Source organism: Notolepis coatsorum (assembly GCF_963971535.1).
Source record: "Notolepis coatsorum genome assembly, chromosome: 20".
NCBI lineage: Eukaryota > Metazoa > Chordata > Actinopteri > Aulopiformes > Paralepididae > Notolepis > Notolepis coatsorum.
Window position 1 is genome coordinate 6,505,855 of NC_140184.1, and position 24,321 is coordinate 6,530,175.

The following is a 24,321-nucleotide window of genomic DNA, read 5'->3' on the forward strand; positions in this document are numbered from 1 at the left end:
GCGTTTTCCGGCTCCACTGGCTACTTTTGGGGTAATATTTAATTATTGTCATCATATAAGTGTCCTTCATGAATCTAACCGGTGGCTGTTTGTCTGTGGGCAGGCAAGGCCACCTCTCCATGGTGATCCAGCTGCTGCGATTCGGAGCGGACCCGTCGATAGCGGACGGAGAGGGCTACCGGGGCCTGCACCTCGCCGTCGTCTTCCAGCACATGCCCATCGCTGCTTATCTCATGGCCAAGGGACAGGTTTGTGTCTCCTTCCTCTAAGGCCCTGACTACACGTATATATGGATCTTTTTCAAAACTGATATTTTCAGGCTCCGTTAAAAATTGTATATATATATATATATAAATCCTTGTTCACACGACAGGGTTTTAAAAAATACCTCCGTCCAGATGTAAACGCAGAAACGCATGTAAATTGCTCCAACAAGCATTCCAGGCCAGTAGGTGGCGATAAGCGATATCTCAAATACCATAGAACAACAGTCTGAGCATGCGTAGTGAGCTGATTTTCATTGGCGGCAGCAACTGAAAAGTAAAATAATGTAGTGACAGAAAATCTGAATAAGCGACAATGGACCCAGTACTTTGTTGGCGGTGTGAAAATATGCCGACAAACATTAAATATCTTTGGAACCGTTTGTGTTAAATTGTATCTGAATCTGGAAATTATCTTCTTATTATTTAGTTAGGCCTACTGGACATTTTCGTTGACATAAGTGGATTTAAGTTAATATAAAACCTTGTTTGTTAAATACATGCGTTGGATTTTTTTAAGTGGCGAGTGAAGTTTTTTTTTCTTTGCTTATTTCTCGCCACATATCAAGCCTGCATCATTAGTAGTGGAAGCAAATGTATCTGTCCACGCTGAATTAAACCCTCTACTTTAATTATTTATTTATTTGTATCCATGGTTAACTTACTGAAACTCAAGATTAGCCACCTGCAGATGGCAGGGAGAGGCGCGGGGTGTGATGTATATTTTAGTTGATGAAATATTAAACACTTTAATTTATTTAAAGGGGCTATGTACTGCTATTCCTAACACTATTTGGGCAACTTTACACAATTCCTGTTAGTCTATTGAAGACATTTGTAAGGTTTTTTAAAAAAAAATGCATTGTTTTATATTTCTAATCAAGTACTCAAAACCATAATTTTTCAGCCTCAAGAAATCGGGCTGTTATGGCCTGGCTCCGCCCATAAGCACTTTGAGTGACAGTGCCACACAGTCTGCACTGGTAGAGGGAGGGAGAGAGGGAGAGAGAGAGAGAGCGAGGGGGAGAGAGGGAGGGAGAGAGAGAGAGGGAGCGAGGGGGAGAGAGGGAGGGAGGGAGAGAGAGAGAGGGAGAGAGAGAGAGGGCCCCCTCTCTCCCTCTCGTGATGAGTCCGCGCGGCAGAGAGAGAGAGAGAGGGAGGGAGAGAGAGAGAGAGAGAGAAAAAAAGACAGGCCGTTATTGACAAGGCTCCCTCCCTCCCTCTCTTTTCCTTTCTCGGCTCTCGGTGATGAGAGTCCGCGGCAGCTTGTGGTTTTTTTTTTCCCTTTCTTTCAATCTCCCGTTTGCGGGTGTGTGGCGCGCGGCCGGCAGGTACCCCCCCCCCCCCCCCCCCCAAGTGCTCTCTATCTCTCTCTCTCTCTCTCTCCCCATGCAGAGTATGAGGAAATGGTTTCGCTGTGCACAGTCAGTCTAGGTAGAATGTGGGCGGGCATTAGCTACAACCACAGAGCCAATCGCATCACTGTCTGCTACCCAGCGGCCGTATGACGTATATCGGCCGTTCAAATAAAAATGGCCTGATTTACTGGAGGAGGAAAGGGGCTGAGCTGAATCACAGCAATCCGCCAATATGGTATTTAGACACTAAAACACATTGATACGAACTCCTATTACTATAATACAATGCTAGAGACTGAAAAATGACATTTATAGTACATGTCACCTTTAAAAAATAATTACGTTATTTATTTCCTTATTATTATTATTTTTCAAACCTACAGGAAGCCACTGCAGAGTGGCTGAAGAGCCGCATGCGGTTCCAGACCGTGGGTTGCCGACCCCTGCTCTAGACGATACGTTTAACGTGGATCCACTGAAGCGAATATTTAAAAAAATCTTTTATGTGGAAAAATTATTTTCCTAAAATGCCATTTACATGTGGATAAAACGTAGAGAAAAATTAGCATTTTGCAAAATATCCGTACTCGTGTGGACAGGGCCTTATACACTACCCTACATTTGATTTGGTTATGATTCTTTTGAGCTTTTTACTGAAACAGGCAGGTCACTACTGAAGAGCTAATTATATCCCAGACGGATGGTCCGGATTTCCCCCGACTGCCACCTTTGAGCCTCTTGTGTCTCTTCTCGCAGGAAGTCGACGGCCCCGACAGCAATGGACAGACGCCACTGATGTTGGCAGCACTGAAAATCATAGGGTAAGCGACTTTCTCCTTCCCAGATCGGTGGTGAAGGAGGCAATTTCCACCCAACATTGGAAAGCGCTTTGAGTGTCTAGAAAAGCGCTCTATAAATGCAATGATCATTCATTTATTCAGATTATCGTTTTGCATTATGCTTTCAATCCCATTTGTTCCAAATAATAATTTAAAAGTGGTAGATTGCTTTCTGTTTTTTTTTTCTTCTCTATTCTCATACTTTTAAGACATGCTTCTGATAATCCCAGAGGAGCTTGTCCATTCGTACTGTTGTTATTTGAGGTTGTTTATGTGAAAGATAATTTTTTCAATCTTTCATAATGAGAGACGATATTTCATCAGTATCCAGACATCACTGCTGCGTGCCGCTCCTCAGGGTTGCTCCCATGCTAACTGTAGGAAATCCTAGGTTGACCTTTAGATGAATGGTTTCATACACACATGTACCATAGTGTCTCAAGACAACATAGTGTGATTGGACACGCTACTTTGGGATTATTTGAGTTTCAAGTTTGTTTATTATTAACAAAATACAGAATGCTTTATAATGAAATGCTTGTTTCTGTATGAGCCCCTGAGAGTGTGCTACATACAGTAAAAAGAAAGTACCATAAGTAAAAATATATATATATAAAAAGAAGTAAGTAAAAAGTAGGTAAATTCAATATACATACAATACAGAGTAAAATGAGTAACAGTGAGGTACAAAACTTTGGGTAGGGTGCAAATGAGGTATATGAATGTGGTGCAAATCTCTTTAATAATAGATAAATATAAAGTGTTTAAAGCGAGTGTGTGGATGTGGATGTGTGTGCAGTGTGTGTAGATGATGGGTTGTTACATAGTGTCATTGAGCATCCTGATGGCCTGTGGATAGAAGCTGTTATACACCATGTTAGTGTAAAGTGGTATTGTAGAGAGTAGCACTCATTCTGTTATAGACCATGTTAAAGTGGTATTGTAGAGAGTAACCCTAGCACTCATTCTGTTATACACCATGTTAAAGTGGTATTGTAGAGAGTAACCCTAGCACTCATTCTGTTATAGACCATGTTAAAGTGGTATTGTAGAGAGTAACCCTAGCACTCATTCTGTTATACACCATGTTAAAGTGGTATTGTAGAGAGTAGCACTCATTCTGTTATAGACCATGTTAAAGTGGTATAGTAGAGAGTAACCCTAGCACTCATTCTGTTATAGACCATGTTAAAGTGGTATTGTAGAGTAGCACTCATTCTGTTATACACCATGTTAAAGTGGTATCGTAGAGAGTAACCCTAGCACTCATTCTGTTATAGACCATGTTAAAGTGGTATTGTAGAAGGTAACCCTAGCACTCATTCTGTTATAGACCATGTTAAAGTGGTATTGTAGAAGGTAACCCTAGCACTCATTCTGTTATAGACCATGTTAAAGTGGTATTGTAGAGAGTAACCCTAGCACTCATTCTGTTATACACCATGTTAAAGTGGTATAGTAGAGAGTAAGCCTAGCACTCATTCTGTTATAGACCATGTTAGTGTAAAGTGGTATAGTAGAGAGTAACCCTAGCACTCTAAAGTGTAACTGTCTGAAATTGGTTTTAAGCCATAAATATTTGATCCGATTTTCTTTTCAATAAAAAACAGCATTTACAAGTGAATTGTATCCTTTTTTAAATTCCCCTTTTTAAAATGGAAAATAGTGCTTAAAGAAGTACTTTAAAGTCCTTGAATTTCATTTAGCAATGTCTTGAGAGTAACCCCAGCACTCGTGTCACAGGCCAGAACCCACTAACTTCCTGATCAAGAATAACGCCTCTGTGAGCGCCGTGGACAAGGTGAACAGGAACACTCCTCTCCACTGCGCCGTTCTGGCAGGAAACGTAGACGCAGCTGACATCCTGTTGGAGGCCGGCGCCGGCGTGGACGCGGAGAACATCAACGTGAGACTGGTTTACACTTTACACGGGTCATAGAACATCAACGTGAGACTGGTTTACACTTTACACTGGTCGTATAACATCAATGTGAGACTGGTTTACACTTTACACGGGTCATAGAACATCAACGTGAGACTGGTTTACACTTTACACTGGTCGTATAACATCAACGTGAGACTGGTTTACACTTTACACTGGTCGTATAACATCAACGTGAGACTGGTTTACACTTTACACGGGTCGTATAACATCAACGTGAGACTGGTTTACACTTTACACGGGTCGTATAACATCAACGTGAGACTGGTTTACACTTTACACGGGTCGTATAACATCAATGTGAGACTGGTTTACACTTTACACGGGTCATAGAACATCAACGTGAGACTGGTTTACACTTTACACTGGTCGTAGAACATCAACGTGAGACTGGTTTACACTTTACACTGGTCGTATAACATCAACGTGAGACTGGTTTACACTTTACACTGGTCGTATAACATCAACGTGAGACTGGTTTACACTTTACACGGGTCGTATAACATCAACGTGAGACTGGTTTACACTTTACACGGGTCGTATAACATCAACGTGAGACTGGTTTACACTTTACACGGGTCGTATAACATCAACGTGAGACTGGTTTACACTTTACACGGGTCGTATAACATCAACGTGAGACTGGTTTACACTTTACACGGGTCATATAACATCAACGTGAGACTGGTTTACACTTTACACGGGTCGTATAACATCAACTTGAGACTGGTTTACACTTTACACTGGTCGTATAACATCAACGTGAGACTGGTTTACACTTTACACGGGTCATAGAACATCAACGTGAGACTGGTTTACACTTTACACGGGTCATAGAACATCAACGTGAGACTGGTTTACACTTTACACGGGTCGTATAACATCAACGTGAGACTGGTTTACACTTTACACGGGTCGTATAACATCAACGTGAGACTGGTTTACACTTTACACGGGTCATATAACATCAACGTGAGACTGGTTTACACTTTACACGGGTCGTATAACATCAACTTGAGACTGGTTTACACTTTACACTGGTCGTATAACATCAACGTGAGACTGGTTTACACTTTACACGGGTCATAGAACATCAACGTGAGACTGGTTTACACTTTACACGGGTCATAGAACATCAACGTGAGACTGGTTTACACTTTACACGGGTCGTATAACATCAACGTGAGACTGGTTTACACTTTACACGGGTCGTATAACATCAACGTGAGACTGGTTTACACTTTACACGGGTCATAGAACATCAACGTGAGACTGGTTTACACTTTACACGGGTCATATAACATCAACGTGAGACTGGTTTACACTTTACACGGGTCGTATAACATCAACGTGAGACTGGTTTACACTTTACACGGGTCATAGAACATCAACGTGAGACTGGTTTACACTTTACACAGGTCATATAACATCAACGTGAGACTGGTTTACACTTTACACGGGTCGTATAACATCAACGTGAGACTGGTTTACACTTTACACGGGTCATATAACATCAACGTGAGACTGGTTTACACTTTACACGGGTCGTATAACATCAACGTGAGACTGGTTTACACTTTACACTGGTCGTATAACATCAACGTGAGACTGGTTTACACTTTACACTGGTCGTATAACATCAACGTGAGACTGGTTTACACTTTACACGGGTCGTATAACATCAACGTGAGACTGGTTTACACTTTACACTGGTCGTATAACATCAACGTGAGACTGGTTTACACTTTACACGGGTCGTATAACATCAACGTGAGACTGGTTTACACTTTACACTGGTCGTATAACATCAACGTGAGACTGGTTTACACTTTACACGGGTCGTAGAACATCAACGTGAGACTGGTTTACACTTTACACGGGACATAGAACATCAACGTGAGACTGGTTTACACTTTACACGGGACATAGAACATCAACGTGAGACTGGTTTACTGGTTTATCAGAGAGAGCCGGTGATGTCACTGGGGTGTAATACCTGGGGCTGCTTCATACAGAGAGCCGGTGATGTCACTGGGGTGTAGAGCCTGTGATGTCACTGGGGTGTAATACCTGGGGCTGCCTCATACACCATGAATGGGGCAGTGACTTTGTGAGGCCATACAATGCACCCAAATGAGCTTTATATATTCTAGCGGATCTATCTGAACCAGATTCTAAACCGTGTACATTTCATGGCCTCATAAAGTAGAGTTCCCTGTTCATTGTGTGTATGGATCAGCCCTGCATTTTACACCCCAGTGACGTCACCGACTGGTGGGTTCTCTCTCCCTAGTTTTTATCTTTCTAGGATTCAGATTTGGATTATTTTATTGCCATAGCTTCTTTTTAAATGTACATACATTCAGAAAAACGGGAGATTCTTGTTTTTCCCGGCTCCTCGACTGTAGTAGATTTGTAAACATAGTACACAATGTATCTATACAAACTATAAATATGAATTATAACTATGAACTAAATAAGTTATAAATAATTTCATATTTTTATATTTAGAGGCAGCCTAATGTGCATAATCCTAATTGATCTAAAAGATGCACATGCTACTGTTTCCGTTTGTTTATTAAAACCGGTTGATAGGCCAATGCAACGCTGTTATTAGAGGCTACGATGGTGAATGGTGTCATTTTGATTTATTGTCGGTCAGCTGAACCGATCAATGTTCTGAAGGATTATCTGAAGTGCCTATTTATGTGCAATACCCTTTGATTTTAATGATCCATTCTATTAAAAAGAATAACTGAATTTAACTGAAACTTTCGAATTTTCGAATATTCGGTTGTAACTCATTGGGGGCCAACAGCAGAGGGCGCTGATGGCCCTTCAGCGCCAGTGCTTTATCCAATGTAGGATAGGACTTACTTGCGAGTGCTTAAAATATATGAAATATAATAGCAATAGATCTAAATAACACGTTGATCGTCAGTGAGTTGCTTCCAGTCAACATGCACGAAACGGATAATATCTTCATACATACATTTCCGTTTTATACCGTGATGAATATGAATATATTTCTAGAGCGTTCTGTCTAATCTCAATAAACTCCAGCAAATCGAGCTTCAATGTATTTAGTTAGAAATCGTGCCATTTGTCGCTTGATTTATGATCGTTTTCAAATAAACGCTAGATTATCGATATTATGTGTTATCATGCGCGAACAGAAGCGAGGTCTGAAAAATCGCTTCTCCATACTTTGGTCGGCGCGAACCGCATACACACACACGCTCCGATGGCGGTGAAAGAAACATCGGATTAACCCAAGATTCGTAACAAAGTCCTTACCTCACATCTGATGTAGTGCAAAAAGATTAATCCAATTCCTGATCGCCATTCCAAATATTGATCGCGTTTATTGATCCAACGTTATATATGTCCAAAACACATAATCCACGCTGCTCCGAGTGTCCCCAGTCGATCTGTTATAACTATACTGCATGCCCGAGAAGTAAAACCTGGACCGGACTTCTTAGATCGATGCACAGCCCCAGCCAGAGGGATTTCAATGATGTGCAATACCATCCGGGAGACGTTAGGCGGCAGTATTTGCCCTTTGCGAGCTCAGACCCATTCCCAATGATAACGTCGGGCTGAATGGGTGAAAAATGAATGGTTATAGCTAATAAAAGAAATATAGATTAAAACCCGAGATATCTCGGGTCTTGGCGCCCAGCGCATGGCGAGTAAACCCGAGATATCTCGGGGTTGGCCTGGAATGTGTTAAGAACAGTAGACTATTCTAAAATTATTTTGGCCCGTCCTGGGGTACAGGAGGAACATAACAAGTGAACTCTTCAAATGTATATTGCATTAGCGTTGCTTCTTGAGTGTAAATGTATTGTGTGACAAACCGTGTGAGTTGCTGTTTGTTTCCAGGGCCACACCCCCATCGACCTGGCCCACCAGGTGAACAGCCCGATGCTCATCCAGATGCTCAACCACGTCAAGCACGAGAGGGTCCGCTCCAACTCCCGCTGCCTGCGGATAGTCAACAAGTACAGGGTACGGAGACCGCATGGTGTATTATTATTATTATCTATGTAGAACACAAATCCAGTGTTTATGTTTATTTAGGATCCCCATTAGCTTTTGCACTTGACAAAAACTACTCTTCCTGGGGTCCGACACTTAAAACAATACAACAATATTCAAGACATTACATCATTATCAACATCAATTACATCATTATCAACATCATTAACAATCTCATCCTCAGTTAAGGATGACATTGTACAAGATACTTAGTAGTATAAAGTATTAAAATAAAATAAATAGTGCTTCCTGAGCAGCACTCACTGCCATCAACATAAATACAATTAACAAACAAGTCAATTGGTTTTCACCGCTATGCCATAAGGGTTCAGTGCATGCTTGTTAGTAGATGGTATTTAAAAAAATTCTTGAAAGTAGTTTTGGATTCTATTTCAGCGAAGTAGCTTGGCAATGAGTTCCATTCCATGTTGGCTCTGTAAGTCACAGAAGAATTGAGTAGATTTCATGTTCAAGTTTCTTTATTAGTTGTCATACAAAAATACAGAATACTTTTATATGAAATGCTTGTTCCTGTTCTAGGTTGTTTGTCCTTGGTTTTAGGTGCCAGTAGATGGCCCGACGTAGCTTGTCTGGTCATGGTCATGTTCTTCTCTTATGTAAACTATTTTATCATAAAAATACTGTGGTTTTTTGACAACTTGAACTTTTCTGAGAAAAGTAATAAGATGAGATTCCAGGGCCCTCATTTATCAACGTTGCGTACGTACAGATATGTGCGTAACCTGTGCGTACGCCGTATGATCATTTCTAAGCAAAGTGTGGGACTTATCAATTTGAACTTGTGCTTGACTTTGTGCGTATATCTACGCACAGCTCGGAGCATGCGTAGCTGGCGCCCGGTGGTAGAATATGAATATTACAACGCGGACATAAGCTTCCGTGCATTAGTTTCATCACTGGCGTGTTCTGTATGGCTCGTAATTAATTATAGTTCATTGTAAAATAGCAACAGTAGTGTATTATGGTCAAAACCCTATAAATAGCATTTGGAATAATGGGTATTTCTCTCCGAATGAATGCAGCATGGTTTATATATAGCGTTATTGGAATATACGGGGTGTACTGACTGCGCTCCGCGTAACTCAACTCGTTATTATTTTGCGCATAGATTGCAGAAATACGGGAACGTTTTGATTATATTTTAAAGGCTTTGCCATTGTTAAACGTAATAAGTGGAACCTCGAAGCTGTAAGCAGAATACAAGTCATATGAACACCCACGATATAGTGTTCTTCCCCCTTCCTATAAGAAAGAATAAAAAACGCATTGCAACGAGAACAGAGGTTATTTGTTGAGTTTATGTGTATTACAAAACCCTTGCAATAAATGTGTCTTAAATGAATGAAAAGCATACATGCTCTGGATATACAGGTAGCATATATCGTGTGGGTGATATGACTTGTATTCTGCTTACAGAATTCCACGTATTTAGTTTTACAATGTCAAAGCCTTTTAAGATCTTGAGGTAGAAAAATGCGTTTTTTGAGTACTTTGAGAAATACAAAACAATGCATTTTTTTTAACCTAGGTGTTCCATAGACTCACAGGAATTGTGTAAAAGTGCCCAAATAGTGAAAGAAATAGTAAAATAGTTCCCCTTTAACATTTTTTAAATAAACATTTTTTTTTAAATGACTAAAAGTGATTTTGTAATTTTGCAACCGTGGGTCTTACACCCCTTCCTGACAGGGAGCGACGCGAGCGAGCGTGATTGCGAAAATTATTAAAATGTATTTGTTTCAATCAGACTATCCTGACCTACCGCAAGCGACAGCGAACTGAGCGGCGATGTCGCTCCCCCCTCAAATATTCACTCGCTGTGTCTCTAGTTGAGCGATTACGCGGCCGAGTCCCGCCCCTAAACACTTTTTATTGGTCGAGAATCGCAGGCTGCTTTGCCCCTGTGCTTCCAGGTAAATAGACACACACAGACACACTCGGACAAGCGCCGCGTCATATCAGGACAGTGTCGCGTGCGATTTCGTCTCCAGTTCGCTCGCCAGGAACTTTTAACCCTGTGAGGCCCAAATAAAAAAGACATTAGCAACTTCAGAGGCCAGAGGGTGAGACCTATAAACACATGAAGGGTGCCGTGACTGAAAAAAAAGGTTGAGAAACGCTGGTATATGGTGTGGCTCTTTGTGGTACCACAGTAATTTTTGTGGCTCTTAGTCTCTGACTGGTTGGCCACCCCTGCTCTAGTACAAATCATATTATACCCGGTAGCCAATCGAACAAAATGAATAAAGGCATTCATATTCCAGCATGGTTATAATGACACACCAACGCCAAACAGTGGTTAACAAACGGTCTTTATTAGTATTTTGAGCTGTCCAGGCAGAATTGCAGCAATGGTCTTAGGGAGTCTTTGATATCTGAGTCAGATATCTGACATCTGACAGATAATCTGACACCACCATGTACAAGTCCGCCAGCCTTTTATCTATCCCAGGGGTCTCAAACTCAATTTACCTGGGGGCCGCTGGAGGTAGAGTCTGGGTGAGGCTGGGCCGCATCAAATATTCCACAAAAAAAGGGTTTAAAGTATTCCAAAAAAAAGTACAACTGATCCAATCTTCTCAATCTTTAGCAAGAGATAGTGGGAGATAGTATATAAAGAGGATGACACTGATAAAGCATATGAAACATTCTTATCTATATTTAACTTACTATATCACAAACATTGTCCAATAAAAGAATATAGCAGTAAACATAAACACTCAGACAGCCCATGGATCACAAGGGGATTACAGAATGCATGTAAAAAGAAAAATACACTATATAGAGAATTTATAAAACATAGAACTAAAGAGGCAGAAAATAAATATAAGAAATATAAAAACAAGTTGACTAATATTATGAGAAGATGTAAGAAGGATCATTATAGTAGAATATTAGATAACAACAAATATAATATTAAAGGTGTTTGGAAGATATTAAATGGTATTATCAGGAATGGATCAAGACAAATAAACTATCCTCAGTATTTTATGGAAGAGGATCAAACTATTAGCAATATGGATGATGTGGTTAACAACTTTAATAAATTTTTTGTAAATATTGGACCAGAATTAGCGGGAAAAATCCCAGATCCAGTGACTCCTGAAGACATAAAAGACAATTACATTGAAAGAAATCCTAGTTCAATGTTTCTGGAAGCGGTAGATGAAAATGAAATTATAGAAACTACTAATAAATGTAAAAACAAGACATCTACAGACAGTAATGAAATAGATATGAAAATAGTAAAAAATTTCATTATTGGGATTTCAAAACCACTCACGCACATCTGCAATTTATCATTCAAAACTGGTCGATTTCCGAATAAAATGAAAATAGCAAAAGTCATACCTCTGTTCAAGACTGGAGATAAACACCACTTCACAAATTATAGGCCTGTTTCTCTACTTCCTCAGTTTTCAAAAATATTAGAAAAACTCTTCAACAACAGATTAGATAAATTCATTGATAAACATAATTTACTCACCGATAGCCAGTATGGATTCAGAACACACCGGTCAACATCACTAGCGTTAATAGAACTCATTGAAAAAATCACAAATTCCATAGATCAAAAAAAACATGTAGCTGGAGTATTCATTGACCTAAAAAAAGCATTTGATACTATTAATCATGATATATTAATCAGGAAATTGGAGAGATATGGGATCAGGGGGGTAGTATTGGACTGGGTAAGAAGCTATCTAAATAAAAGACAACAATTTGTGACAATGAGAGATTATAAATCTGAATGTTTGGACATTGCTTGTGGTGTCCCCCAGGGGTCAGTGTTGGGTCCAAAACTGTTCATCTTGTACATTAACGAGATATGTAAAGTATCCAATATATTTAAATGTATTTTATTTGCGGATGACACTAATCTTTTTTTTTCTGGTGAGAATGTCCAGCAGCTTTTAGAGGTCATCACATCTGAAATGAAGAAATTGAAGGAATGGTTTGATAGAAACAAATTATCATTGAACTTGAGCAAAACTAAAATTATGTTGTTTGGAAACTGTAGATTGGATACTCAGGTACAAGTTAAAATAAATGATGTGATTATTGAAAGAGTTTATGAAAATAAATTCCTAGGTGTAATAATAGACCATAAAATCTGTTGGAAACCTCACATAAAACATGTCCAATCTAAACTCTCACGAAGCATTTCAGTCATGAGTAAAGTAAAGCACATCCTGGATAGAAAATCACTCTACATTCTCTACTGTTCACTAGTTTTACCATATTTAAATTACTGTGCTGAAGTCTGGGGAAACAATTATAAGTCTACACTACAACCACTTTTTATACTCCAAAAAAGGGCCATAAGGATAGTTCACATTGCAGGTTATCGTGATCACACTAACATATTGTTTCTGGAGTCAAAGACATTGAAGTTAAATGATCTTGTGGAATTTAAAACGGCACAATTAATGTATAAAGCAAAAAGTCATGCACTTCCAAGAAACATTCAAGAATTGTTCTTTGATAGGGAGGGGGGTTATAATCTGAGGGGAGAACACAATTTAAAGGTGCTAAACGTACGCACTACCATGAGAAAACACTGCATCTCAATATGTGGAGTGAAACTGTGGAACAGTCTTAATGTGGTGTTAAAGCAATGTCCAAACATGAGACAATTCAAACTGATGTATAAGGAAATTATGTTCACAAGGTACAGGGATGAAGAAGGGACTTGATATTCACAGGTGTTTACATTTTTATTTTGTTTCTATTTTATTTTATTTTATACATATATAGTTTTTGTTTTTTGTTTTGCATATATATATATATATATATATATTTTTTTTTTTCTCTTTTCTTTTCTTTTTTATGTTTAAAATAGTACACTCATTTGAGTAGTGGAAAAGGGGTAGGATTAAATAAGTGTATACTTCTTCCTACTCCTTTTCGAACATGCAGATTGAGTTGTTTTTCTTTTTTGTTATTGTTTGTTGTATTCATTGCATGTTCGAAATAAAGACTTCAAATCAAATCAAATCAAACAATAACATTTCAGAACATGAACAGTTCTTCAGAACATGAACGGTTCTGCAGAACATAGGCTTCTCAGTGGTGTCAGTGGACTCATCCACAGCTATGGAAATGCACTGTGCATTTTTTTTTATTCTATCACAAAGCTGTTTAATCAAATCACTAGCCAGTATTTCAGTTATTCTGGTTGCTGTGCGATCTGAGGGGGATTTGCTTTTGTTTGCCTTCAAACATGGTCTCCATCACTTCAGTCATACATTATTTTATTATGTATGCATCAGAGAGAATGGCTTCTTGCCACTGAGTGAGGACTTGGTTGCTTTTTCTCGTTGTGACATAGATTTAACAATAATTCTGCTTGCAGCTTGATATGATCATTCCATTTATTTTTGTGGTTCTTAGCACTGAATTTTGAGGAAAGGTTGCATTAAAATTAGAGTTGTTCCGATACCAGTGCAGTGAGGCTCAATACACATAATTGTTGGGGGGATGCAGACCAGAGAAGTACTTTCGTCTTGTTTTCATCAGGACATCCGTTTAGTTTGCATGCTTGCTGCTGTAAAATGTCTATAAATATATCTATATATCTATGAAAAGGCATATGAATTGAAGACCACACTATGAATTGAAAATGGGGGACCCTGATGTAAACAAGACGAAAGTCTTTCTCTGGTCTGCATCCCCTTAACAATTGTGTGTATTGAGCCGTACTGTATTGTACCCATTCTGCAATCTGTTAAATAAAGTTTTCATTCATTCACCAGTATCGGAAATTCTAGCCTCCGATCGCATGACGTCATTTATCTCCTGCGGAGAGTGATGATTATAAAATCAACGTGTTTTAAAGTGTGATGCTGTTTGTCATTTTAGCAGCAGATACACTTTCTTAAATTCCATTGTCCCCGACAGATCGTGTGACGGGGAGCTCGGACGGGATGTGTTTCACTTGCTGGTGTTATTATACTGTAGCATTAACAGCTGAAAAGCTAGCTAGTTGGAACAACATCCGCTTTAACGTTACATCAAATCAGATGATGGCCTGTCCTTTCTCCAGGACCTGACACTGTCCATCTATCAACAATAATGCACCCACGGTGAATCGTATTTAAGTCAAGTAGCTACTGACTAGCGTTAGCTGACTAACGTTATCAAATGGCAATGCGGGGAGACGAGCTAGGTCAGCTAGCTTAGCTTGCTAACGGTACCTTGGCTAAAGTTGGTGCTATTCATAATCCAGCAATAATGGCTGCAGACCTGCAAGCAAAGTACAGTAAGTTCCAAGTGCCAAAGGATAAGAGTCTGAGGCGGAGTCTCAAAAGAGAATGTTGAATATTTATTTTGCTTCGAAAATCACAACATGATAACGTTACTACTAGCCAGAGCCTCTGCGACTGCTATTAGCTTACAGACTGGGTGTAGCGAGTGCAACACCGTCTAACGTCCGTGCGGAGCATTGGATCTGCAGTGCCGCAGCCCCATAATCGTCCAACTCTCGCGCAACTACTCGGCAAACAGTTGCGCGCGGGCCGCATTAACACTACACTTTGATGTCAAGTAGGGGGCCGCAAAATATCATCCCGCGGGCCGCGAGTTTGAGACCCCTGATCTATCCCATAACGGGTTGTGTCTTCTTGGTTCCGTGAACAATCTCGCTCGTGGAGTTTCTCATAGTTCGCTCGGGTTAGTCCATTATTTCACATCCCATGGGGGGTGTTTCATGACCATATATGGATAATCATGCACAAGCATTGACGGTAGAACAAAGAGGTATTTATCAACACAGAGGAGCGTAGGACCGGTGTACGCACGGTTGATAAATCCCAATATTTCTGTGCGTACACACATTCTAAATTATGTGCTTACGTACGAAAATAGAACACTTTCTAAGAATTGTTGATAAATGAGGGCCCAGACGTTTCTCAACCGGAAGCCATGATACATTTCTGTGCATAACTCTAATATTAGTGCACTTTGAACAGTGGAGAGCTAGTCTGGCAGCCTTGTTTTGAGCTGTTTGTCATTTCTATATATGTGTTTTTGCAGTGGTGGAAAGTATTTTTTACTGTACTTAAGTACAATTTCAAGCTAGTTTTACTTAACGTGAGTATTTTCATTTTAGGGAACTTTTATACTTTTACTCCACTACATTTCAAAGGAAATATTATACTTTTTAACTCCACTACATTTATCTGAACATTTATGTAGAATGTGTACTTTTACTTAAGTAGAATTTGAATGGAGGACTTTTACTTTGACCAGAGTACTCATTTATCTGGGTATTCACTTTTACTTAAGTAAAGTAACTGTGTACTTCCTCCACCACTGCACAAATCACAATCAATCGGAATGATGTTTATTGCCAAGTGCCCGCATACAAGGAATCTGTCTTGGTGTTGTTGGTGATCTGGAAATAGAAAATATTAATTTAAAATGTTTTAAGTATAAAACGAGTGGCAGATAACTTAGGGCTGGGCGATATAACGATAACGATAATTATCGCGATATATTTTAATCGATATCGGGGGGGGGGGGGGGGGGGGAATATATCGTTTTTATTTTATTTTTTTTACCTGCAACAGGGCAGTTTTAAAACCAGAGACAGTGGACAGACTTGTCTTTCTTGCATGCAACTTAAAGTAATGGCTTGCTTGTCCAAATGACAATACTGACCAAATTGAGATATATTTTTCTCTTGTCCATTTATTTTGTTTGCTTTCTAGTTTAAAATACAGTTTGAAACCATCTGTACACGTAGGCTATGTGTGCTAGCAGAACTAGACTCCAGTCACGAGTCATTTGGTGGTTTGTCCACCAAAAAAGCGCCAAAAGATAGAAAAGAAACTAGCAGAGCCAGAACTGTTCAACTCCCCTGGAGCCACAGCCAGCAGAGAAGCCGGTTTACTTTCGCTTTCAAACCAGCTGCAGCCTGAGAACTGGAGTGTGAGGGGATGTAATACTAAAGATGGCGGCAACGACAAAGAATTGCTGCAAAATAAACATACATCTGTTTAATAAAAAGAAAAAAAATTAAATATATATATTTTTTTTTATCGAGTGATATGATATTGTTATCGCGATATCATTTTTGGCCATATCGCCCAGCCCTAAGATAACTAATGTAATGTACAAATGCATGGGGGGGTGGCACCATACCGTCCTTATTCCTGTATCACTGTACATATATATATACTACAACTGTACATACATCTGATTAACACTACACTCAATAGTACTAATTTGTATATATTTATACCCAGTTTAATCACCTGTACATTGTATATTACTGTTGCACTTTACTGCAAAATTTGCACTCTGGTTGGATGCCAAACGTCTTTTTGTTGTACTGTACTTGTGCTGTATGATGACGATACATTTTAATCTAATCTAAAAGTAGAATGTGAGAAGTGATGATACAGTCAGGGGTGTAAAAAGTACCCAGAAATTATACTTAAGTGAAAGTATGGGTACAGTCTCAAAATCTGACTCAAGTAAAAGTCAAAGTATCTGGCTAAAAACACACTTGAGTAAAAGTAAAAAAAATCCTACCTTTAAATGTACTTAAGTACTAAAAAGTTAAAGTAATTTTTTTATTGCAAGGGATAAACCAGGGGTCTCAAACTCATTCCATCGTGGGCCAAGTTTTCATTTTAACTACACATTGCACCAGGTGAGTTAGTTGAAGAGGTGAGCCAATTAGTGAAATCATCAGCTGGTGTTTAGGCAAGGCTGGAATGAAACCAAGCATACACTCTGCCCACAATGGAATGTGTTCTGCGATAGACAATGCTGAAATGAAAGAACAGAGGACACTTTTTTTGCATTAAAATTACACTTCTCCATTGAAGGTAAACTAACATGGACGGCATTCACATCACAGCATGAATAATATCACAATATTAAAAACAGAATGGTGTATCCTGAATAATATCACAATATTAACCACAGCATACTGGATTATCCTGAATAATATCACAATATTAAAGGCAGAATACTGGAGTACCCTGAATAATATCACAATATTAACCACAGCATAATGTGGATCTGACTGTCTATTCTTCTGATGGCAGGTGTTTAATCAAAGATCCCCGCTTTCTAGTCTTGCACAAGGACCAATCAGCATGGGTATGGGTGGGTTCATTTTCCATTGATGGGGATTTGATTGGCTGTTTACTAACGTTAACGTTAGTTCGGCCAGATAACAATTAAAATATACTAATTAAAATGGTTGGACCTGTGAGATTTGTACTTTGTAGGTCTGCATTTTAAATGTAAGGAGTAAAAAGTGTGTTTTTTTTCTCTGAAATGTAATGGAGTAAAAGTACAAAGTATACAAACCTAATAATACTCAAGTAAAGGACAAATCCCCCAAAACAGTACTTAAGTATTGTAACGAAGTACAATTACTCAAGTACTTTACACCCCTGGATACAGTATTAGGAGTGTAATGCAGAGTATACAGAGGATTTGCAGGGGTAAAAAGAATATCTTCCTTCTGTGCAGTTTATACACAGTTTACCTCTGTTTTCGAATGCCCCTCAATGTTTTTTGTTTTGTCATCTTTTAGGTACTTTTGCAGTTTTTCTTCTGCATTGCCGTGTCTGGAAGTTTTGGAGCCATAGCCGATATGAATTCTGAGTCGTGGTTATTGAAGGGGGTCCTGCTGGCCTGTGTCATGGGAGCGGTCAAGCTCGCTATGAGGTGAGGAGGCCTTTCCACTGCCGTTCACGTTTGACCTACGTATAGTCAAAACATAGAAAAGCGAAATGCTGTATATTGTAGTCCATCCCCACAGCACTTATGCACCTGCACAACCTCTGCTTACAGCAAAATGCTGTATATTACAAATTTAAAGAACTCAAGACTCCAGTAGGGCAGCATGTGGTAGTCTACACCCTCCCCAGACCGACAGTAAGGCAGCATGTGGTAGTCTACACCCTCCCCAGACCGACAGTAAGGCAGCATGTGGTAGTCTACACCCTCCCCAGACTGACAGTAGGGCAGCATGTGGTAGTCTACACCCTCCCCAGACCGACAGTAGGGCAGCATGTGGAAGACTACCCTCTCCAGACCGACAGTAGGGCAGCATGTGGTAGTCTACACCCTCCCCAGACCGACAGTAGGGCAGCATGTGGAAGACTACCCTCTCCAGACCGACAGTAGGGCAGCATGTGGTAGTCTACACCCTCCCCAGACTGACAGTAGGGCAGCATGTGGTAGTCTACACCCTCCCCAGACCGACAGTAGGGCAGCATGTGGTAGTCTACACCCTCCCCAGACCGACAGTAGGGCAGCATGTGGTAGTCTACACCCTCCCCAGACTGACAGTAGGGCAGCATGTGGAAGACTATACCCTCTCCAGACTGACAGTAGGGCAGCATGTGGTAGTCTACACCCTCCCCAGACTGACAGTAGGGCAGCATCTGGAAGACTATACCCTCCCTAGACCGACAGTAAGGTAGCGCAACGACCGGGAAGGGAAGTGGCATAATGGCAAAATTGTGAGATGGGAGAAAATGCAAAACTTTGAACTCTGAAACAACAATTTGTTATTGTAAATTAATTAATTAATAATTGTTCCCTGTGTGTGTGTGTGTGTGTGAGAGAGCAGGAATATGCCGAGTCCAGCCTTCCAATCCTCTGTTCCAGCTACCGCTCTCATGGCCTCTGTTTTCTGGATGATCGTCACCTGGTGCCTTTGGTTCCTGCCAGATATCCTTCAACTCAGGACTACTCTCTTCACACGTGCACTACTTTTTTATTAGCCGTGTAACCATCTCAATACAAAATCTAAAGTTTATTAGCATAATGTTTTACTGGTGGTATGGCTACTGCTATTAGCATAATGTTTTACTGGTGGTATGGTATGGCTACTCTGCTATTAGCATAATGTTTTACTGGTGGTATGGCTACTGCTATTAGCATAATGTTTTACTGGTGGTATGGCTACAGCTATTAGCATAATGTTTGAGGCTCATTTTCAACGTTTGAAAAAAAATATCTGAGCCAAACCAAGCTGTGTAATTATAATTATACTATAATTAGACATCTAATAGTATGAATACATTTTGGCACTTAAAAGAATCTCAAATATAATCAAATCGTGATCTCAAAGTTGAAATTCTTATTGAATCTGAAAAACGTTACACCCCTAGTTTCTATTGATATATTTGTATGTTTCAAAGGGAGAGTGGACAGTCCACTTAAGTATTATGAGCATGAGCTTTGCACCCATTCAGTCACAAGGAAGAGATAAGAGAAGTATTGCGGTTCAGCAGCACTACATGGCAGTGATTGGGAGAGAATGTACAAAGGCAAATAAGAACGGAACAAAGAAATCCCTTCATACCTACACAATCTGAGAGAAGCTACTAACACACCCCTACCCACTCTATGATCAGTCGGTTCACCCAGTAGGTCAAGAATATATTGACAGTTTCAACATAACAAACACTGGGTCCAAGCTGTTCCCTAGCTCTGCATTTCTACTAAAACCATCTAAATGGTGCACTTACGGAGCACTTTTAAAATCGCTTTACACATTCACATGCACAGTGCCAACCTGCTTATCGGGAGCAATTAAGGGTTAAGTGTCTTGCTCAAGGACACTTCGACACGCAGTCCGGGAGGAGCTGAAATGAAACCGGGAACCTTTCAATTACCAGATGACCCATCTACCTCCAGAGCCACTTGTCATTTCTAAATGTCATAAATTATATATATTTTTTTATATAATACTTTCTTTTCAAACATGACAACACACGATATAATAATAATAATATACAGTACAGTAATAACAATAAAGACGATAGAAATTACGGTAGAAATAAACTAATAAATAATAATTAATTAATAAATACAGAACATAAAATCTAATTATATGATCACAGACATCACAAAAGACATTTCCTCCCCCACTCCCACCCCAGGACCAACACCCCGACCCCGCTCCGCCACTAGATTGTGGCTTTAACTTTCTCTGCCGCTGCGACCTCTGCCACTGCTCAATGCTGGCCTGTCCAACCCCAATCACCCGTGCAGTAGAGATTTCCATATAAATGACATCCAGTAGTGTCGGAGACCACTTAATCATTGTGAGTTTCTCAGGTTGTTTCCACCTCATGGCCATCAGCTTCTTGGCTGCAGTTAAATGTCATACACATTCCTAAGAGATAAACACGTTCACAGAAACGCATACAACTAAATGGGATATCTTTCAGCAGACCGGCACACATGTTCACACACAATCACGTTCACTTATCCTGCATTAGATTGTGCCTTTTGGGCTGTTTCTCCCTGCATGTTGTTGAAGCGGACCAGTATTCCTTAACCCTCCTCCACATGGTCCCAGCGCCACAGTCCAGGTCCTGTTCAGCGTGAACGCAGCAGCGCTGCTCTACTATTACCTGCGCGCCTGCAGGACTGACCCCGGCTTCGTCAAGACCACCGAGGAGGAGAAGAAAATGGTAGAGAGAGAGAGAGAGAGAGCGCATGCTTTACATTTAGTCATTTAGCTCAGGGGTTCCCAAACTTTTCAGGCCGGGACCCAGAAAATAAGGCGTCAGAGAGCCGCGGCCCAATGCACATCGTCAGGCTTTTTTTTTTTCTTTTTTTTTTGTCAGGCGACCGATTTTTTAAGCCAAATATCACTTCAATCCTATTAAGTTAGTTCAAGTTAGTTATTAATTTATATGTGCTATTTATGAGTGGGCTAACTTGTTGCAAAATAATAATGATAATAATAATAGCCTCATTAAAATACTATTATTGCTTCGGTTGTTTTCAGCGTTTTATGTGCATAATCTGTTATTTAGTTTGAAATGTTCGTTGAAATAAGTTGAGTTTTTGTTTATTTATTAAGTTAATATAAAACCATATAGTCACATTTTAGAATACAATAGAATAGAATTTTAGAATACAACTAGAAACACTGTCCTGGCCTGCTTCTAAGTTCAGTGGCCTGAATTTTTTTTTTTTTTTTTTTTTTTTTGGAAATCATCTCACGGCCCTCCCGTGGCTGCTCGCGGCCCACCTTTGGGTCGCGACCCCGACTTTGGGAACCACTGATTTAGCTGACGCTTTATCCAAAGTGACTTACAAGTTCTGTACGACAAGTCATCAGGAAGGGTACAACTCTATTAGCTGAGTAACAATGTTCATCAAAGTGTTGAGTGCTACAGTGTAGGTTAGTTTATTAGGACAAGTGCATGACAGTAAGGTTAGTTAGGGTTAGATATTTAAAAGAATATATATATATATTTTAGTTTCAGGTATTGATAGAAGAAGTGTGTTTTTAGTCGACAGCGAAAGATTGGTCGGGTTTTGGATGTCCTAACTGTGGGCGTGTCGAGAGTGTCGGCACTGTTTTATAAAAATGTTTCCATGTTCTGTCATTTTAATATTATATTCCATAACTTTTCCTGATATTTTTTTGGTTTTTGCCATGGTATCGTTTTAGAAACCGGTATCGTGATACTTAGGCTGGTATCTGCATCGAAGTCAACATGTTGGTATCGTGACGACACTAGTTGAGAGTTGGTTTATTTCGTATTATTCATATAACCAATTATTTGGAGATGACTAGTCAACAATCTTACAATCTTCTCTCTTTTTCATCTCTGTAATAATAGTTTTAGTTATTTGCTTGTTTTTGGTCAATATGTGAAATAAGATGTCTGACTTTGTTTTATTATTTCATAAATAAATAACCTCTTAATCCTTTCACCGCCACACTACCAAATGGTTAACCCTTTCACAGTGACAATACAGAAGGGTAAACTCTTCCACTGCCACACGACAAAGGGTCAACCCTTTCACTACCACACAACAGAAGGTTAACCCTTTCACTACCCCACTACAGACGGTTACCGTCTGTAGTGGGGTAGTGAAAGGGTTAACATTCATGTAGTGTGGTAGTGAAAAGGGTTAATATTGAAATGATTTTGTAATAATACCAACGGTGATAATATGAATGCTGATGATGAATGTTATTGTGTATAGCGATCAGGACATCACACTGCCCATTTTGTGCCCTGCCAGAGCGTGTTGATGCTGGCTGAGGCGGGCTGTCTGGACCCTCGGATCTTCTGCACGTCTTGTATGGTGAGACACCGGGATCTACTTAACCCTTTCACCACCAAATGGTTAACCCTTTCACTGCGACGATACAGAAGGTTAACCCTTTCACTACCACACGACACGGATGGTTAACCTTTCACGACCACACTACCAAATGGTTAACCCACGACAAAGGGTTAACCCTTTCACTGCCACACGACAGACTGTTAACCGTCTGTAGTGTGGCGGTGAAAGGGTTAACCTTCTGTAGTGTGGTGGTGAAAGGGTTAACGTGCCACTGAAGACATGAACGAACCTGCACTGGGTAGTTATGAGAAGGAAGAAAATTACCTTTTTTTGTTTTATAATCCTAATACAAAATCACCCATTGACACAAATTGAACCAACATTGTGTTTTAAAGGATGCTTCTTTGTATGGTAAAGGTAGTGGGAGGGTAGGACCATCACAGCCGGATAATCTCTAGTTTTAAACGCTCCAGCGATCCAGTTTGTAGGAACACACTACCATTTTCTCCAAAGTCGGACAAGAAGATTGATAAAAAGAAATCAGGAGAAAGCTCTCGAGCCATCCTAGCTTGGCACAGATTAATGAAGCGGGTATGGAGTTGGCCTAGCTGTTGGCCAAAAACACCTCTTCCGCAGTTTGAAACTAGGCTAATGGTCCGTATCCGCTTCCATTCATTTGTGCTGTGCTAGGCTAGCTTGCAGCCGGATGGAATTCTAGAAATTGATATCCATATTCTTCTTGTCTGACTCTGGAGAAGACTGTAAGCGCATTTCCCATAATGTTGACGAGTTTAATAACCACCGCCGTTTTATTTGATACACTTTAACCCTTTCACTACCACGCTACAGACTGTTAACCCTTTCACTACCACACTACAGAAGGTTAACCGTCTATAGTGTGGTAGTGAAAGGGTTAAAAAAAAGTGTTTCATTTATTATACTTGTCATAATGTATAATTATTATATATATATATTTTTTTACAGATAAAGAAACCCATGAGAACCAATCACTGCATCGCTTGTGACGCTTGTGTGGCAAAGCAGGACCACCACTCCGTCTGTACCAATGGCTGCATAGGTAGGAGACGACGGACATGACGACGGACATGACGACAGACATGACCATGTGTTGGTTGTCGCAGCGTAACGGGGCTTGTTGTGAGTTGATTGCAATACGTTGTCTTTAGCAAAGTGTGTTTGTCTCTCCAGGGGCCAGGAACCACCACTTCTTCGTCCTGTTCTTGGGGTGTCTCATGGCGCTGGGCGCATGGACGATCTACGGCTGCCTCGTGTGTAAGTGAGGCTGACGTACAGGAAGCCACGGTTCGCACAAGGTCCTTGAAGTGCTTAAAGTGGTAGATTTTTTACCCAAAAACAAGTCGAGGCCTGGAATTCCTTGAAAACAGCCAATTTTTTTAACAAGGTGCTTAATAAGTCATTGAAATTCAAATACACCAAGCTTTGTTCATCCATGATAAAAAAAAATCTGAATCAAGAAATAAAATTGTTTAATCTTAAAGTGTAACTAATCATCCGAAATTAAATTGGTTTTAACTTTAAGCCATAAATATTGGATCAGATTTTCTTTCAATAAAAAACAGCATTTAAAAGTGAATTGTATCATTTTAAATGCCCTTTTAAAATGAAAAACGGTGCTTGGAAAAGTCCTTAAGTCCTTGAATTTCATTTTGCAATGTCTGTGTGAAGCCTGGTCAGCGCCATCGGTCCCGAGTGTTCTCGCTGGACGAGACGAACCCGAGAGGATAAAGACAAAGTCATGT

General features: G+C 39.9%; 1 protein-coding gene and 1 pseudogene across 4 annotated transcripts in view; one reads left to right on the forward strand and one right to left on the reverse strand.

Annotated features, from left to right (window-relative positions):
* LOC311247281 (beta-1,4-galactosyltransferase 1-like) overlaps positions 1-24,321 on the reverse strand; it is a 489,169-nt pseudogene that overhangs the window by 368,074 nt on the left and 96,774 nt on the right. The gene's annotated exons all lie outside the window — the stretch shown is intronic.
* Positions 1-24,321, forward strand: part of zdhhc13 (zDHHC palmitoyltransferase 13) — a 36,937-nt gene that overhangs the window by 6,847 nt on the left and 5,769 nt on the right. For all 3 annotated transcript variants that reach the window (XR_014620837.1, XR_014620838.1, XM_084337575.1), the window contains exons 5-14: positions 104-248; positions 2,378-2,442; positions 4,204-4,366; positions 8,291-8,416; positions 18,024-18,157; positions 19,068-19,168; positions 20,798-20,922; positions 22,496-22,558; positions 23,525-23,618; positions 23,750-23,833. Coding sequence is in view for 1 of the 3 variants with exons in the window: in XM_084337575.1 (XP_084193701.1) it covers positions 104-248; positions 2,378-2,442; positions 4,204-4,366; positions 8,291-8,416; positions 18,024-18,157; positions 19,068-19,168; positions 20,798-20,922; positions 22,496-22,558; positions 23,525-23,618; positions 23,750-23,833 (1,100 nt within the window). In the remaining 2 variants the exon portion in view is untranslated. The remainder of the gene's footprint in view (positions 1-103; positions 249-2,377; positions 2,443-4,203; positions 4,367-8,290; positions 8,417-18,023; positions 18,158-19,067; positions 19,169-20,797; positions 20,923-22,495; positions 22,559-23,524; positions 23,619-23,749; positions 23,834-24,321) is intronic.